This window comes from Leptonychotes weddellii, chromosome 15, assembly GCF_054177405.1.
Source record: "Leptonychotes weddellii isolate Sample4059 chromosome 15, ASM5417740v2, whole genome shotgun sequence".
Lineage (NCBI taxonomy): Eukaryota > Metazoa > Chordata > Mammalia > Carnivora > Phocidae > Leptonychotes > Leptonychotes weddellii.
The window spans coordinates 2,288,260-2,306,857 of NC_138383.1; the positions used below are offsets into that span (position 1 = coordinate 2,288,260).

Genomic DNA, 18,598 nt, shown 5'->3' on the forward strand with positions numbered 1-18,598 from the left:
GTCCGGGTCCGGGTCCGGGTTGGGGTCCGGGTTGGACCAGGGGCGGGGCTAGGCCCGAGGCCGGGTTGGAGTCCGGGGCCGGGTTGGGGTCCCGGCTGGGCCAGGGGCCGGCTTAGGGGCCGGCTTAGGGGCCGGGTTAGGGGCCGGGGCGGGCCGGGTTGGGCCGGGGGCGGGCCGGGGGCGGGCCGGGGGCCGGGCCTCGCCGCGCGTCCCCGCCCCGCTGCGCCTCACTGGCGGCGGCGGCGGCGGCGGCGGCGGCGGCGGCGGCGGCTCCGGGAGCCGGCGCGAATCCGGCCCCCGCTGCGGGACCCGGGTGGGTATCGGGGTCCGGGCGGGGGCCGCGGGGGCGGGGTCCAAGGGGTCCCCGGGGGAGCGGGCGGCGCCCCCTCAGCGGGGACGGGGTGGGGGCGCGCACTGGGCGCTGGGCCTGCAGCGGCGGGGCCCGGGAGGGGCCGGGGTCCGGCCGCAGCCCCAGGAGGCGCGGGGCCGGGGCAGGAGCGGGGCGGCGTGGGAGCGCGCGGGATCACGCAGAAGCCCCCCGGGGACCCCCTCCGCGGCGGGTGCGGGCGCCCCGGGCCGGGAGTGGACCTAATTCGGGGAGACTCCCTCCCCGCGTGTGTGGAGCCGTGGACCGGAGAACTTGCGGTCTTTGTCTGGCTGGATCGTCAGAGCACGCGAAGGAGAACTTGCAGGGGGCCGCCGTTTGCAGACACAGCCCCCCGAAGTGTGCTTCCCGGCTCAGCAGCGCGCGCGCTCTCAGCATTGCTGGGCCTTAGGGTCGGTGATCTGGCTGTAAAGAACCGCATGTCAGGAAACTCACTTCCTTTAGGCCGGGCTGTTCCCCCTTGTTCTTTACTTAAAAGAAGAAAGAAAGAAGGAAAGAGTAGAAAAAAGGAGAAAGAAAAAAAATAGGCAATTTAAGATTGCTAAATATAACCTCAGGGACCTGGCCAGAAGCCGGTGAATCTTGAAATCCTGTTATTCCCACACTCGGAAGTTGGTGTCATATGTTGGCCACAGTCTAGTTCAGATTCTCTTCGGAGATGGAAAATAACATAATATGTTCTCGCTCACCACTCCGAAGTTTGTTTTCCTGCCCACCAAGTTCCTAGGAGAAGCTGGGCTGGTCTCCCCCCATCCCCCTCTGGTTTTACCGATCTTTCTTTACCACGGGAAGGCCCCAGTTCTTGTATCTGGAAGGAAGCGAGACATGGTTCTCAAAAATGGCCATGTGGGGAAGCCTATTATCAAAGGGTGGCTGCAGAAGGCCAGATCCCAGAAATCTGTTCCCAATCTGCCATCGATTGATTAGAGAACTTTTAGAAATCTGTGTTGTTAGATTTAGAAATTCCTTGGTAGAAATATTAATGGATTAGTGACTGCTGAAGGCTTTGAAGAACCACGAAAACGTTTGCAAAGACAGGATTATTGAAGTAGGGGTTGCCTTGTAGTAGTAACTGGGGAATTCGTGTAAGCTGCCCATTGTTGGTACTGGGAGGCACGTGGATGCTGACTGCGGTTATTATGTTTTCTGTGGCACTTGTTGGCTTGTGGAGTGTTGATGGTGAGCAGAATCTCAGAATATGGCTAAAGAAAGTTCTTATCAGTGGAATTTTAAAATCCTCCAGCGATGATGGTTGTTGTGTACATACTTTCTGATTATTGTGCATGAATTCACTTAACCCCAAAAACAAGCCCATAAAGTCAGGACTGAGGTTATCCCCATTTTACAGATGGGAACCCTGAGCCTTAGAGAAGTAAATTCCCCAAGCTCATGCACCTAGGACAGAACCAAGTTCACACGTCCTCAGGCCCAGGATGCTCCAGCCCCAGAAACGGCTGTGTGCACTGCCTCCTTCCTGGTAAGGGGGGGCCTGCCATTCGCGTGCACACAGTCTTCCTGACCCTCTTTTTGCAGACCAGAGAACACGGTTCATTCCGGCTGATGATTCATAAAAAAGCAAGAGAGTGGGGACTAATCCCATATCACTCACCAGCTGCTAATATCAGTTCTCTTTCGTCCAGAAGGAGCCTCTCGGGCCTCGTATAAAAGCGTTTGACAAGACGGCCATTGGGTTTCTGGAGCCTACCTGCTTGCCCCCGTCTCTCTGCCCTGATTTGGGGTGGCTCTGTGCAGTGGTTAAAACGTGGCCCCCAGAGTAAACTGCCGGGTTCAAATACCAGCCCTGGTACACAGCACCGATTTCATTCCTGGGTGCCTTAGCTTCTCCGTCTGTATAGTGAGGATTGTTCTACCTACCTCAGAGGCAACGGTCGCCCGAAGCACCTAGTGCCTGGCACATACCAAGCGTTAAAATGAAAAAAAAAATTTATTAATGACCATCATTTGGATTGTTCACAGTTAGCAAATTGGTAAAAACATTTTGATTTTATTTCCTAATTCCTTGTATGTGTGGTCCGTCAGGCGGCAAGCTGCTCTGTGCAGAAGTGGAATTCACCGTTTAGGGATAGGGATGCTCTCCGCCTTGTAACTTTGCGGGGTGCTGGGTCCCTGCAGGCTGTTGCCGGGACCAGGGTGACCAGGTTGTCTGGAACACAGGTCTCAAGTAGAGGTTTGGCCAATGCCCCCTCCTCCCCAGCCGAGGGACCCCAAATTTTCCACAGGCCTGAATCTTCTCTCATGTAAGATTAGCCAGGTCGTTTCATACCGTGGGGCAGCGTGAGGAGGGCAGCGTGGGGAGGACGGATGGACTTGCGGCTCCACAGCAAAACAACTGTAGCAGCTGCGGCCCAGTGGGTTTTACTGATGTACATTGTATTGCACCTCATTCTGTTATGTTTGTACAATACTGATGAACGTTGATGAGCCCCGTGCACAGAAAGGAAGTGCAAGTCTGCAGTCTCCCCACCCCCCAAATTCAGAGAAATAGTCTAGGAGATCTTTTTCCTTTCACTTCAGTGGTGTTTTGTGTTTTTTTTTAAACGTTTTTATTTATTTATTCATGAGAGACAGAGAGAGAGAGGCAGAGGGAGAAGCAGGCTCCCTGCTCAGTAGGGAGCCCGATGCAGGGCTCGATCCCAGGACTCTGGGATCATGACCTGAGCCGAAGGCAGACGCTTAACCACTGAGCCACCCAGGCGCCCAGTAGTGGTGTTTTTTGCTGTTGACCACCTGTGCGTCCTTCGGCACTGGGTCTTGCATCTCTAATAAATCTATTTTGATGAGCTGTCTAGTGATATCCTATCTGAAGCATGTCTTTTACTGTGTCTTCGGAACTAATATAGCCATCCTCAGGGAGGAGCAAGATCTGGCCACTTGAAGACAAAGCGTGGTGCTCCCAAAGCCGTTATCCAGCCGGGATGGCATGCCCTTCTCTTGCTGAGCCTTGGGCGGCCAGTCTGTCCAGGTGTTTAAAGTTGATGTATGTGACAAGCCGGCCATAAGGACCCACCTGCCTGCAGGTACACAGGTGTGGCAGGGTCTTTTCCATGCTCTTTCTGGATTGGCCACTGTAGAAACCACCATAATAGGGGTGCAGCCCGAGTCTGCACTAGCTTGTATACTTTGGTTTTTGTGCCGGTTTTCCGCGATGAGTGACCCTGAATTCAATAGTCTGACAAACTGGCCATTACACTCTTTGTCTTTCTGAAATTGGGGCAAAGGGCATTCTTAACAGATATTTCACACTCTTTCACTTTTCAGTTTCTGTAACTAAAAAGCTTTCCCCCGGAGCAAGATCAACTGTGTTGTTTTTCAGGGATATTGTCAATATATCCCCCACCCCCGACCCCCCATTGGCTTTTTGTTTTGTGGTGCCTTAGCCTCTCCTTTAGCACAGACAGAGAACCTCAGCTCTCTGTATTAGAGTTTACAGGAACAATATAGACATCAGGTGCACCTAACCCACTGTTGGGTCGGTTGGTGGCTTCCTGGCTGGATTTGTACCTTTCCTTGCTTTTTGGGTCCAGTCCTTCCTTGTTCCTCATTCCTAGCTCATCTCTAAGGTCATTTTCATCTCCCAGGCCCTACTTCCTTGGCTCTTTGGGGAGAAAATAGTGTTTTGGTATTTACTGTCAAGGGGGCACAAAGAGCAGATGGTCTCCTGCTTGAGAGGCAGAGGCCTTGGGGTTTTCCAGGGAGTAGGTGATAATCAAAGTGGCAACTAGACAGCTGAAAGAGGGAAGTCACAGTGAAGCTGGCCACCAGCCCCCCCCTCACCTTCCTGTGACTGTCCTGTCCTTATGGCCTCTCAAAGGTCCTTTCCCGGATGGCGATTGGTCCAAGCCTCCAGCACTGGGCTTATGCCCTACACTTTGTTCCTTCATCTTAAATACAAGTTGATCGTCTTGTCCTCACTTGTATGCAGAGGCCCTGCCCACAGCAACCCTGTTTTTGGGTGACAGTCTTCTCCATGGGCATCCTGAATGTGATGTATATGCCAGGAAGACCTCTCTCTTCTACAGTGATCCCATAACGTGAAGGGAAGCAACGCAGAGAGGACGGGTCGTGTCAGCCCACAGGTGTCTTGTCTGCATGATGAGACTTGGAAGACCCAACTTCCCCAAATCGTGTGCCCCAGGGATTGGGTTCCTGAACCAGTCTACCCGCAGGGTTTAGATCACCCTTTGAACAGCAAAGTCGGGGCTTCCCGGAAGGACCATGGTGCACATGCCTGGTTCTGGGAAGGTAGAGAGAGCTGGGGTCTCCTCTGAGGGGTGTTAGCAGCAGATGTTGTGTGGGAGGAATGATCCTTGTTTTCATGTGCCTGGCTCCTGTTTAAATAGCATCGCCTGTTCGCCGCTCTGTGTTGATCTGGCTTTGAGAGCAAAGCAGAGGAACCAGTTCCTGCCAGCCACATGGGGGGTGACCGGAGCCCAGGGCTTATTGCTCCTGAGCAGTCTGCCAGTGACGACACCAGGGGGGTAATCACCTGTGGGCTTCATCCCACCACACGTTCCCTAACGTGTCCAGTGGCCCTCTGCTCCCTACCTGCCTCTCCCCGCTGCAGTGAGCAGCCGTCAGGATGGGTGCGGGCTGGAGTCTCCCGTCCGCGGGCACCGGCAGCCCCGGGAGGCACCAGGACCGCGTTTGCCCTGCCGACAGCTGCATCCCAGCACCTGAGCCAGGTGGGCCCAAGGCAGGTGCACGGCCCAGAGCATCCAATAGGAGAAGTCAAGCTCCTGCCTCTTAGAGTGGCTCCAGGCTGCCCGATTTCTTTGGTCTTCCTAGGAAGGTTCTGGAAGAGAACTTTGTACCTTTGCTCCTATTTTTCTGTTTGGCAATTCATGGGGCCCTTTATACCAGGACAGGAAACCAAGGCTGCGGGCGGAGGAAGCTGCCAAGGGCAGGCCCTGGTGTGAGTGTGCACTTTCCCCTGACCCATCTTGCTGCTCCCAGGGGGCCACGGGGGTGCATGTTCTCCTCTCTCCTGGCTCTAGGCCTGGGTCCCCATCATATTGCCTAAAAGGTGGTCGCTCTGCATGGGAATTTGACAGTCAGTGGGTGAGTTAGAAATTCGTCCTTTCCGGTGTCTTTGCCATGGTGTGGTCAGCAGCAGAATGGTCCCCGAAGCTGTCCACGTCCGAATCCTGGGAACATGGGACTTGGTTAGGTTATGTGGCGTTAAGTTTGCTCATCAGCCGCCCTAGAGATAGAGATATTGTCCTGGATTATCCAGTGGAACCAGCATCATCCCAGGGTCCTTAAAAGCAGAAGAGGGGGGCAGAGAGTCAGTGACGGAGCCTTGTGATGGGGGGAGGACCTGGATGGCCACCGGCGGCTTTGAGGGTGGAGGAAGGGCCACGAGCCAAGGGCTGCGGGGGGATTCTAGAGGCCGGAAAAGGCAGGGAAACGTTTTCTCCCCGGAGGAGGCAGAAGGAACGCAGCCCTGCCCACACCTTGGTTTGAGCCAGTTGAGCCCCGGGTCGGACTCCTGGCCTTCAGAACTGTGAGCTGATTTATTTGTGTTGTTTTCAGCTGTGAGATACATGGTGACTTGGTAAAACAGCCACGGGAAACCAACGTGTAGGGGACAGAGGTGCTTTCTGAAGGAAGCATGGGGGGCGACTTATGTCTTTCCTAAAGGATGTCATTTCTTAATCCGTGTTATGCTCCTTTCTGGCTTTTCAGTGACTTAGGCTCTGTCTCTGCCCAGGACTTTTCCTCAGGTATAAATCACCAACTCCTGGGGAATGAATTTTGGGTAATGGGTGTCTCTGCTTCGCCCTGTAAATATTAGAGGAGAGCCCCGCACCAGCCACGCTGAGCTACGAGGCCTCGGCTGCCTCGGGCCCTGGGCCAGTGGCAGGTGCTCCCGGGGGCGTCCAGGAGCGAGCTCGGTCGGTGGAGGCCAGCCGCTGCCCCCTGGCCACGACCCAGCAGCAGGGCCAGTTCCAAACAGGGCTGTGAAATAAAGACCTGCCCCCCTTCCCCCGGCAGCCACCCCCAGACCCCTCTCCTGTGTCCCCAGTTTCTCTTCCCCTGCAGGTGGTTGAGAACCCACAGTTCTCGGCGGTGTTGGAAGACGAGCCACGGGGAGGAGGGCGGGCCTTCTGCAGAGGGAGCTCCATGTTATGAGCATGTGTGTGTTTTGAGGGGAGGCCAAGTGGTTCTGTCCTTTCGAATGACACAATAGCCTATTGTGTGCAAAAGTCTGGCCCAACCTAGTGGTCGCAACGGCTCAGAGCGGCTCAGAGCTCGGCTTGGGATCGTGGCTCAGTAGATGGCTAGAAGCCGGCACTGCTGTTTTTACTTTATACCTTTTAAAATCATAACTTTTTTTTTTGCACCCAAGCTGATGCTCATTCTGGATCTTGGCAGCACCCCCATCTCTGGCTCCTTGTGCCGACTGCCAGGCTGGTACTGCTGTCCTTTCCGTCAGCAAAAGCAAAGCCTGTGGAACTTTACTGAAGGCGGCATTCTGGTAGGCACGTCAGTCACTAAGGGGACTTTTCACAGGTGTCTTGGACCCAGGAGCTTATAATCTCAAATCCACAAGACTGAAACAGGCATAACCGTTTTAAAATAGAGACATTAAGGGAATGCATCGGAGGAAAATGACGTTTTTATTGTCATCAAGGATCTACCTTGATGTGCCTCCCTATTCACCTTCCTCCCTCGGGATTTGGGGAGAGGCTCTGGAATATTGGTACAATGTGCTCTGAGCATCTCGGCTGCTATTTTGATTTCAGTTAACTCCGAGTCCTTGGCAGGGGAAGTCAGGGAGCTGTTCCTGGCTGCGGGCTCCTCTCAGCCCCCTTTTGAGCATTGGCTAATTTTGTGTGTCTTAGGATCTCTGCTGATGGCATTTAAAGGTTGTGCCCATCTCCCCAAACTCTGTCCGAGGTATAATGAGAGTGAGTCATCCACCCAGAGAAAGACCCCAGACCCACAAAAGGGGACCTGGCGTTCTCCTTCCTCAGAATTCTGTACCCGGGGAGACTTTCTGGAGCACAGCTTTCTGGTCTACCAGGAGGGGTGGTTATCTTTGCTCCTTCCACCCCCATGGGACACCAGGTCCCTAAGGTCATGGGCGTAAACTGCTCTGTGGGTTGTGAGCCAGAAGCATTCAAGGTCATGCATCTTGGGACTCAAGGACACTAGGAAGATCCCCGTCAGGGTGTGAGCCCTTGCCAGGTCCTAGCATCGCTGCTGGCCGTGGCCCTCGGCCTGGAGAGCCGAGCTCCCTTTGTCACCCTGCTGTCACTCGTCCTGCCGCTGGCTCCTTGCCTGTCCCCTGCCTCCCTCCGCCGGAGCCCAGCCTTGGCCTGGGTTCTTTGGGTGCACGCACTCTCGTCTCCACCCTCTTTTTTAAAATTAATTTCTATTTTTTAGAGGGTTATAGGTTTACATTAAAAAGAGCAGAAAGTACAGAGAGCGTCTCTGAATACAGCCAGAGTCTGAGGTGCTGGGGGTTCGAGCTTCAACATACGATTTGGGGGGCAAGGGGAAGACACACACTTCGACTCATTAACACGTGGAAAAACACACTCATGATATGACTGAAAGCAAGACCTGGGGTCATCCCAGTGGGGAGTCTTTGCTTTTTATAAGATAGGCACAGAAGATAGGAGAAAACACACAAATGGTTTCAGATCCTGTAATTTAAGGAACTTGTGTTCTTCTTTGTGCTTCTCTGAGCTTGTTGCCTAATTTACAAAAAAAAAAAAAAAGCATTCAAAAATAGGTCAAGGACTCTCTCCGCATGTAGTTTTTGATAGAGAGCAGAGGTTGGGAACCAGGTTTCATTTCAATGAAGTCAGCTCACAGAGGAACAAAAGCATTTAGAGAATAAGTGGGGAGTGTCTCAAGAGAGTGAATTTTTTGGGGGGGTGTTTGACAGACACCCCCAGGGCGCGGTCTTCTGCAGGACGCTCTGGGGCCGGAGCTGGGGGGACTGTCCCCTGCCCACCCAGGTGGCGGGGCTGGGGTGGGAGCCAAACTCTGAGCACAGAGGACAAAGGTCTTAGGAGCCAAGTTTTTCCGTTCACTGAGTGACCTGAATGCTCGGACCCCGTTTTCTCATTTGTAAAACCTCGCATTTAGGAGGACGCATCTGCCAGAGCCTCAGTGACCCAGAGCACCTGATCCACGTCGGGTGTGTGGGAAAAGGCAGGATTGTGAGCACTTGTATTTTGGGATCCCCTTCAAATCTTCCAGCACATTCTTTTGATTATCCTCCACGGTGGCAAACGTCTTCACTGAAGGACGGTTTGGTTTTCAGAATCAGCTGAGAGTTGTTTGCAGCCCAGCCTGGCGGTTAGAAGGATTAATGAAGGAATACCGTCAGGGGCCCCAGGAGGATGTGGGGCTCCAGCCTCGCCCACGCGGAGGCCACGAGCCCTTGCAGTGTGGCTGGTCCCAGCTGAGATGCACTTAATGCAAAACAGACACCAGACTTCAGAGGCTGAGGGAATGTAAAGCAGCTCATCAGTAATTGTTTTCATATTGATTACATGCCGAAATGATACTGTTTGGGAAATAACGAGTGAAATCAGAGTATATTCCCAAAATTATTCTTCCTCATTTCTGTTAAATAATGTGGCTAGTGGGATATTTGAAATTGTGTATGTGGTCGAATTACATTTCTACCGGGCAGCGCTGGGCTAGAAAGAAGAGACTCATTTTCTTGTACGGCTTATTAAGGGACCTTGTCATTCTGGAATGATTCTTGAATTCTAAAAATATTCTGGACAACAGAATCATCATTAGAATAGCAATATCGTTTTTCTAGACGATTAGTTGGACAGACAACATGATGCGTAGGGGCCATGTGATTTTTTTTAAGAATTTCATACCGAGGTTGGCAGGTGCTGGGGCGCGCCTCGAAGTTCAGACAGTAGAACCAGTGGGGGAGACGAAGGGTAGACACCCCCTTGACCTGGAGAGGCCAGGAAGGCTTCCCGGAGAGGCTGTTTGGGTAGAGAGGGGCCGAGTATCCAGACAGTGGTCTGAGCCAGGGGTCAGCTGTCTGCAGCCCATGGGCTACATCGAGCCTTCTGCTTGTTTTCTAGTCTTTGAGCTGAGGATGGATTTTATATTTTTAAATGGTTGAAAAAAAATTGAAAGGAGAATTTTTTGTGCCACGTGGAGACTTGTGAGATTCAGGAGAGAGCGTCTGTTAATCAAGTCTCACTGGGTCGCAGACACACCTACTGGTTACTGTCTGCAGCCACTTTCACACTGTGGGACCCGCTGCCGTGGGGGTGAGGGTCCCAGAACTGTGATTTTCAAGGCGATGCTGATATTGGGAACCTCAGTGATTCGGGAGAAGGGAGTGATGGATCTGTCTAGGTAAAGATGCAGACAAGGGAGGGGTGACTTTCAGGAGGCGGTTAGAAGAATCTTGTGCTTGGGAGAGTTAGGACCCTTTTGGGGAGACCCAAGAACAAAGTTGGGGGCGCAGGAGGGGTCCTCAGGGAGCCAGGTGGGCTGAGGATCCGGCGTGGAGCCCCATGGTCTCAGACAGCGAAGGGCACCCTGAGACCCGCCCCTCCGCCCCACAAGCCCGTGCAAACCCTTGAGCAGAAAGAGTCTCACTTAGGGAATATCCCAAACCAGCTCTGGATTTGAGGAGAAGTGTACAAAAATGCAGAAGGTTCAAAGAACAATGTAATATACCCGGTTGATGGTTCAAAATATCATTTTATTGTAGTGAAATAGACGTGATATAAAAATGTACCATCTTAACCAAGTGCAAGGTCAGTGGTATCAGGTGCATTCACACTGTTGTGAGACCATCACCACCACCCATGTCCAGAACATTGTCATCATCCCAAACTGAAACTCTGGCCCCCAAAACACTAACTCCCCGTCCCCATCCCTCCCCTAGCCCCTGGTGCCCCCTCATCCTACATTCTCTCTCTATGAATCTGATGACTCCAGGGGCCTCATGTAAGTGGAATCCTACACTATCTGTCTTTTTGTGAGTGGCTGATTTCACTGAGCACAGTGTCCTCCAGGTCCATCCATGTGGCAGGTGGCCAGATGTCCTTCCTTCTTAGGGCTGAATAATATTCCACCGTGTGGATGGACCACGTGTAGTTCATCCATCCATCGACGATTTTTTTTTTTAAAGATTTCATTTATTTATTTGAGAGAGAGAATGAGAGAGAAAGAGCATGAGAGGGGGGAGGGTCAGAGGGAGAAGCAGACTCCCTGCCGAGGAGGGAGCCCGATGCGGGACTCGATCCCGGGACTCCAGGATCATGACCTGAGCCGAAGGCAGTCGCTTAACCAACTGAGCCACCCAGGCGCCCATCCATCGACGCTTTTATCGTATTGGCTCTCACCTTCATTTTTTTCCTTTCAAAGAGGGGAAGGTGAAGTCCCTCTGCAGATGCCCCCGTCCCAGCCCCCACCCCGTGAGTCTGGCCCGCACCCTGCCCAGCGTGGTCTGAGCCTCGGACATGCACCATCTCTGGCCAGGGGGCAGCCTGGCTCTGCGTGCATGTCTTCATTTATACGGGCGAGTTCACACCCGTGGCTCATTCCACGGCTCAATTTGGTGGTCTGTGTTCCGGGGCTCGACCAGTGGGAAGCGTCTGGTTGGTTCACATAGCGAGTGATTTTGGTTGTTGGGCTTTTGGCTGAAATAGAAATTGCTTTCGGCCCGTCTGCTGGGTGCTGGGCTTTCGTTTAGACTGAGAATTCTTCCTTTTATCAGCTCTTCCATTTACTCTTCTGTGAATTGCCGCTCTGCTCCTTTTGTCGGTGACTCTCTAGGAGTTATGTATGGATACTGGATCGAATCCTTTTGTTTCTTGTTTATTTTTTTTATTTTTATTTATTTTTAAGTTTTTATTTATTTAAGTAATCTCAACACCCCACGTGGGGCTCAAACTCATGACCCCGAAATCAAGAGTCACACGCTCCTTCGACTGAGCGGGCCAGGCCCCCCTCTCGTTTATTTTTTTAAAGAAGGAGTTGTAGGCAAACTCGGGTGCTTCACATACTGCTTGTGACACCACTGTGATGACCTGTCGCATGTCGGGACCTCAGGCCGGGCCTGGGGGTGGAGGAGGCCGGGGAGGGCGGGCCGGAGGAAGAAGGATGCTCCCTGGGAAGCACGGTGGAGGGGTGAGACGTTCAGGAAGGGAGGGCTTGTGGGCACAGACACAGGGGTGAAAACTGAGCAAAGAGAAGTCTGGAAGTTTAAGAGATCACCCCCGGGGAACGTTTGCCACAACTGGAGACATTTTTGGCTGTCATAGTGGGAAGGGACTGAGAACGACCTGGCCCCAAACGTGCATGGTGCCACGTGGCCTCGTGCTAGCAGGATCCATCCCGGTAGTTAGTGAACCACCATCCAACTCGAGCTTACTGGTGTGAGGCAGGACGCAGCACCAAGGACACCTGGCCCAAGCCCATGACCTTGGCCTGACGCGCCTCCTCTGTGTCTTTCTCCCCCAGCCACATCTGGACGAGCCCCGCCTGGGCCGAAGCGTGCGGAGGATGGAAACACTCCCCCGGCAATGTCTCTGGGCCGTCTCCTTCGCCGGGCCTCCTCCAAAGCCTCGGACCTCCTGACCCTCACCCCGGGCGGTGGTAGCGGGCCCCCCTCCGTCCTGGAGGGGGAGATCATCTACTCCAAGAACAATGTCTGCGTGCACCCACCAGAGGGGCTGCAGGGGCTGGGGGAGCACCACCCAGGTGAGCCCAGGAGGTGGGAGGGCCTGGGTGGAGGGGCTTGCTTTTCTTTCGAAAGTAATGAAGCCCCAGCTTTGGAAAGCTTTCGTGTCACTTGCCCAATTGTCCTAATTTCCCCATCTTCGAAGGGGTTGGTGACCTTTAACTTATACACATGGGGCGGGACAGTTTACGGGGAATCGGCCTCAGAAGAAGACATTAGGTCACTCCAGACTGCTGGGAGCAAGGAGCCTGCAGGCTGGGAAGCGGGCAGCCCTCCTCTGTGGGCGCTGGCCAGTACCCAGGGCCCCCTCCCGTGTGGCAGGAGCCCACCCCTCAAGCTAGGTGGCTGCTTCCCTTCCCACAGCCCCAAAGGCTGTGATGAGAACCAGGCGGACTGTGGGACAGGCCATGGAAATCACCGGCCCTGTCTCCACCTGTCCTTGGACCCCACTGTTCCGAAATTAGGGCAGAAAACATCAGCTGGAGTTTGCAGCAGGGAATGCAGGGACTGCGAATTCATCCCCCTGGGGCCGTGCCCCGGACACACCAGCGCCGGGGCCTTTGTGAGCCTGGGGTGGACACTTTTCCTGTGGTGTCAGCGGCTCTGCCATCTTGTGCCAAATCACAGACAAAGAAACTGCATATTTTTCCAGGGCTCAGGACGTGGCGGTGGCCAGCTGCCCGGTGCATGGCGGGGCAGTGGGTCACAGCATGGAGCAAAGCATTCGCTTCTCTTCCAGGACGGGTACCTGACCGTGGCTGTCCTCGGGCTGGGGGCAGATCGAAGGCTGTTAGATCTGGTCATAGCAGCTGGGCACTGACTTCCCTCAGCCCCGCTGCCCCCCATGGAAGGGACAAAATGATGGGTCGGTGATACCCAAGTCCTGTGTGGTCCTTTGTTGTTTGTGCAAACGACTTGCAACAAATACATGGATTGCTTTATTTTATTTGTATGTTAACTTCATGAGCGTGCCCGGAACCCCAGGCAGGCAGGCCTCTTTTTTGGATGAGGAAGCTGGTGCTCAGAGAGGCTGGGCCACTCCCAACGCTTGCCCGGGGTGGAGGTGGGGCAAGGGTGGGCACTCCTCGTTCTTCCTGCAGCCTCCCCAGGCTGCTGGAGGATGCTCAGGCCCCCCCACCGCCGTGCACCTGCAGCCTGGCTGTGGCCTGTGGACTTGCCCACCCAGCGCAGTCAGAGGCCCCACACCAGATGTCAGAACATCTAAAAGTTATAAATTACAATCAGGCCTGAGTGCTTTGCTGTACGCAAATTATGTGTCAACAGAATACTGAATAAATTAATTAAAATACAAAAAGTTTAAATTATGTTAATGAACTATTCCTACCTCGATAAGTCTATCTTTATAGTCACCCAGATGGTCAGGTGCAGGTTTGGAATCATCGGCCCCTACAGGTTCCAAAGCAGGAGAGCTGAGCTCCAGCCCAGCTCTTTCCTGTGCTATGAGGGACCTCGGGCATCCACGTGTGGGCACCCCAGCCTGTCCACAGCCCCCACAGACAGCTCAGGAGCAGGCCCTAGAAGCTGACTCTGGGCTGTAGACAGGGAATTCCAAGATCCTGTGTCCCCGGCGTGTGCTCTAGAAGGGGGTGCAGGCACATGGCCGTGGATGCCTGACCACAGGGCCGACTCTGAGGATTCAAGGAGGAGGCAGAGGTTCTAGGGCAGGGTCTGAGAGTGTTAGCCCTTCTGGTCTAAATCAGAAAGAACGGCACAGCTTCGGGAGAGCTTCGTGGTGATGCTGTTGTGATGGAAGGTTGGGTGGGGGGTGGGGGAAGAGGCCTTGGGCTCCCTTCCCAATCCCCGAGCCGCAGGATCTGAGGGTATAGAAACGCGTGGCCTCCCCTGCACCTTCCCGTTATCACTGAGTGTCCCCACCTCTTCTGGAAACGGAGCAAGGCTCAGGAGACTCCGGTGCAGGTTCTCAGAGCCCCGAGGGATATGAGGGCCCAGCTCCAGCCCCAGGGGCTTTCAGAGCGGAGACCAGGAGGTCTGGGCACCTGGCATGATTGGCCCAGAAATCAGGATATCCTGAAGTGGCAGGAAGTGCTGCCTTCCCCCCAGACTGAGCGTCCAGGGACCCAGAGAGCCCACCCGCGGCTGCTGCCTCCTCGGGGACCCACTGTTCTCCGCCCCTGTCCGCGGTCTGGTGCCTGACATCGGGGACGGCCCCTTCTTCCGGAAAGCTGCATTAAAGAAGACACACTGAGACCCCGACTGACCGGAAAACACCCAAAAGCCCGTCTTTGGATTTATTTAGTATGAAACATAAATAATGCCCACAGCCTCCATCGCTCCCAGCTGTGGTGAAACGGGCCCCTGGGCTCACCCAGACCCGGAGGCTGGCTGCGGGCGGGAAAGCTCCGGGGCTGCCAGACTGTGTGGGGTGGGGCTCTGAGCTGGAGGAGGGCTCCCCGTGTGTGGAAAGACAGCGACAGGTCCCTGCCTGGGAGCCCGGTGCCCCCGAATCTGCTAAGTGCCCACAGCTTTCACTCACCTCAAGCCTGACGGCGCCCCCCGGCCGTGCTGTCTCGGGGCCAGGCTGTGTCTGAAGCCCGGCGCCTGCCCAGCCCCCCGTCCTGACCGACCAGGGCGTGGCCTCTAGCAGAAGCCAGACGGAGGCACCGCCGTCCCTAACCTGCCTGTCCTCCTGACCCTCCCAGGCTACTTGTGCTTGTACATGGAGAAGGATGAGCTGCTGGGGAGCACCCTCATCCTCGCGTGGGTCCCCAACTCTCGCATCCAGAAGCAGGACGAGGAGGCGCTGCGCTACATCACCCCTGAGAGCTCCCCAGTGCACAAGGCACCCCACCCACGGGGCCGGCGCGCCCAGAGCTTGGGGACGCCCCACCAGCCCTCCCCTACGGAGCCCAGGCCCGCCCTGACCCCCAGAGACGAGGATACCCTGGTGGTGGCGCAGAGCATCCAGGACGCCGTGCGCGTCAGCCCTTCACCCCCTTCCGAGGACGGGGAGAAGCTGGCCCAGGGCTTGGGGATGGCCCCGCCAGCACCAGCCCACAGCGACTCCGGGATCCTGTCGGCGGTCAGTTCGCAGGACGGGACGGAGGAGGGGCGGGAGCCGCGGCCCGAGGCCGGAGAGGAGGAGGGCTCCCTCGAGCTGTCGGCGGATGGTGTGAGCAGGGACAGCTCCTTCGACTCGGATTCCGACGCCTTCTCTTCGCCATTCTGCCTCTCACCCATCAGCGCCGCCCTTGTGGACAGCGGCAGCTCCGTGTTCCTGGACAGCGAGAGTGGGTGAGTGCTGCGTCTGAGCCCCAAGGCCTGCCCTGGGCCTCGCGGGGGGCAACTGTGTGTGTCAGGCCTCTGCTCCCCGAGTGGTGAGGACGGCCTGCGTCTCGCCCTGCCGGGGTCCGGCTCTCCCCAAGCCAGGGCCTTGGCACCCACGTCCCATCGTTGATGCTGCCCAAGACGATGGCGAAGGACCCGCAGTGGGGGGTTCCACCTTCTCTCCCCTTCCCGTCCCCTTGGCGGCCTCACTTAGGTTAAGCCATCCCTACCCATCTGACCTGCCCCATAACCCAGACTAAACCCCACGGGGCCAGGTCCTGGGAATCCTGGCGCCCCAGTTCTTATCACTGGGGGGACAGTAGATTGTCGGCCATCCCACAGACCCCAGGCATGCTCGCTGATGCTCACAAGCACCCCAAACCCTGTGAGGCGGGTCCTAACATGACCCTCATATATAGAAAGGGAAAGCACGGCTCAGAGAGGTTATTTAACTTGCTGGAGGTCACAAAGCCAGTATGCTAGCGGAGCTGGAAGTGAGCCCAGCTGGCTCTGCCCCTGACCCGGAGCACATGAGGTCACACAGGACAGACGTAAGCAAGGGAGCAGAGGAGAAGGAATTTGAGATGGATTCTTTCCTGATTTTATCCCCTCAACAAGATGTGGTCCATTAGAGCCTGAGAGTGGACTGATAACCTCGTCTCAGGTATTGGAGCGCGCATATGAAGGGGAGCGGTCCACTGTACCCCGTGAGGTTCACTGAGCTGTGTGGTGTTTCCCACCAGGGAAGCAGGCTGGGAATGAAACGCAAGCCTGGCTTCTGGAACACCACAGGGCTTGGTCAGAGCTCCCCCTGGTGGGCCACCGACCAGCGCAGGGAGACCTGCAGGGGCCCAGCACCCCCAGGCCCAGGTGGAGGGAGAGGAGGGACAGGGGCCCAGCACCCCCGGGCCCAGGTGGAGGGAGAGGAGGGACAGGGGCCCAGCACCCCCGGGCCCAGGTGGAGGGAGAGGTCCCGAGCTCTCATCTTTACTGTGACTCAGGTGTTCTGGGCCTGGCCTATGGCCTCATGGCTGCGGTCTTAGTGGCAGAATCAGAATCAGGGCCTGCTGTAATGGGCCTTGTAGTGCCCCTGATCACATAAGGAGCTTGGATTTGGGAATTCGGGAGACCTGGTTGGCATGAGCCTGGGAAAGTGCTGTGTCTTCTTAGAACCTCCATCTCCTCGTTCATAAGATGAGGACAGTGACATTTGTTGTATGGGGTTACCCAGTGAATTCACTGCCGGCTTCCTTCCCCGCACCCCCTGCCTTGCTGGTTCTCCACCCTGGCTGCCTGCGAGAATCAGGGGACCTTTTATACTCTCATGCCCAGGCAATTCCAGATGCTTCTAGAGCGGTGATTCTCACCTGGGGCCGATTCTGCCCTAGGGGACATGTGGCAGTCTCAGGACACATTTTGATCACAACCGAGGATGGGGATGTGATTGGCTAGTGGGTAGAGGCCAGGGATGCTGCTGAACACCCCACAATCCCCAGGACCGCCCCCCATGACAAAGGATCCTGCCCACGTGTCTCAGTGCCAAGGCTGAGAACCCTTCCCAGACAGACGGGCGGCCCCAGAGTAGGGACATTGTTTTGTTTTTCCAATTGTGGTAAAGTACACATAACACAAAATTTGCCACTGTAGCCATTTAAAATTGTACTAATTCCGTGGCCTTTAGCACATTCAGTTGTGCCGTGGTGACCGCTGTCTAGTTCCTGAACTTATTCCCCACCCCAAAAAGAAGCCCCACGCCCACTAAACCGCCACTCCCCATTCGCCCTCCCCCAGCCCCGGCAACCACTAATCTACCTTCTGTCTCTGTGGGTTTGCCCGTTGTGGATGGTTCCTGTAAGTGGAATCATGCCACATGTGGTCTTTGTGTCTGGCTTCTTTGAGCACGATGTTGCTGATGTGGGCCTCCTGTTCATGGCTGGCTAATATTCCAGGCGATTCGACTGCCGTTGGATGCGAGAGCCCCACTCTGTACCGCATGCCAACTCCCGAGCGAAGGTGGGGGGGCATCTCTCGGGTGCCGGGGTTCCGCGGCCACGTTAGGAGGCCTTTCGGGGGTAAGGCTTCCGGAGCCGTATGTTTGCTTTCCAGACCCCGGCCCCACCCAGTTTCGTCTGGGGTCATCTGTTTGCTTAGAGCTGCTTCACAGATGGTGGATAGGTCTCTGGGTGTGCAGAGAAGACTGTGGTGTGGTCGGGGAGGTGCCTCCACTGCAGAATCCCTGCAGTTCTGTGGCGCTTCTTCTGGCCCGAGCAGTCTGGCGAGGCTGGGGCTTTGTGCTGCGACAGGACAGAAACGGACGGGACCCCTCCCTGCCTCCTGGCCAGGAGCATGTCCTCAGCCCGGGGTAGGGGGGTTTGACGTGGACACGGCCTGCATCCCGGACGGGACCTGATGGGTGTTACACGGAGGCACACTGGTTCCCGGCCCAGCTGCACGTGACAGGTCGCTGGGAGCTTTAAAAAGCAGATGTGGATTCTGGAAGGGGCTGGACGGGCCCTGGAATCTGCATTTATCATAGGCCATTTTGACGAGAGCCAGATTTGGGCGCTGGGCCAGTCCCCGCAGTGCACATTCACTTGCTCCTTTGCTCTCCGAGCCACCATACCGGAGACCGTGGAAGCAAGGATGGTGCTCCTCCACTCCTTCCCACCCCCACGCAGTGCCCCCCGGTGATGGGGCTGGAAATCCTGCACTAAAGGGTCAGCTGTATGGGACACTATAGACCAGGCAGTCCGCACCCGGCTGCAGGTGAGGATGCCTCGGGCAGCCTTGCAAACGCCTAATGCCCAGGTGGCAGCCAGACCAACTAAACCAGAGCTGCTGGGAGGGGGCCCAGGGGCTCCCAGAGTGCTGCCTGGTGGAGAACCGCGACCCTGAAGGGTACTACAGGAAGAGAGGTGTGGTCCTTGTGCCTTGGACAGAGAGGGCATCTGGGCGGAGGTCCAGGGCGGAGGTCCAGAGCGCCGGCACCGGCTGGAGCAGACACCCTGCAGCCGGGCTTGGCTTTGAGGACTGGCATGTGCCCATAGCCGCTCCTGGAGCCAAGGCTCCTAATGTGACTGGGCACTGGGTCCCCAGGAGGGTGCGGGCAGGCTGGCTCACGGGATCCCTCTAGTGGCAGAACCCAAGAACTACACGTGGAGACTGACCCGTGGGCTGGGGATGGGTGAGGAGGAGGAGCA

General features: G+C 55.8%; 1 protein-coding gene across 4 annotated transcripts in view; it reads left to right on the forward strand.

Moving 5' to 3' along the window:
- Nucleotides 1-238: 238 nt before the first annotated feature.
- The window catches only part of TBC1D16 (TBC1 domain family member 16), a 75,153-nt gene continuing 56,793 nt past the window's right edge, over nt 239-18,598 (forward strand). For 2 of the 4 annotated variants that reach the window (XM_081804326.1, XM_081804328.1), the window contains exons 1-3: nt 239-313; nt 11,873-12,112; nt 14,774-15,365. In XM_081804326.1, coding sequence (XP_081660452.1) covers nt 11,935-12,112; nt 14,774-15,365 — 770 coding nt within the window. In that variant the 5' untranslated portion in view covers nt 239-313; nt 11,873-11,934. Of the gene's footprint in view, nt 314-6,622; nt 6,885-11,872; nt 12,113-14,773; nt 15,366-18,598 lie in introns of those variants that run through there. The other 2 variants (XM_081804327.1, XM_081804329.1) reach the window with 2 other exon arrangements.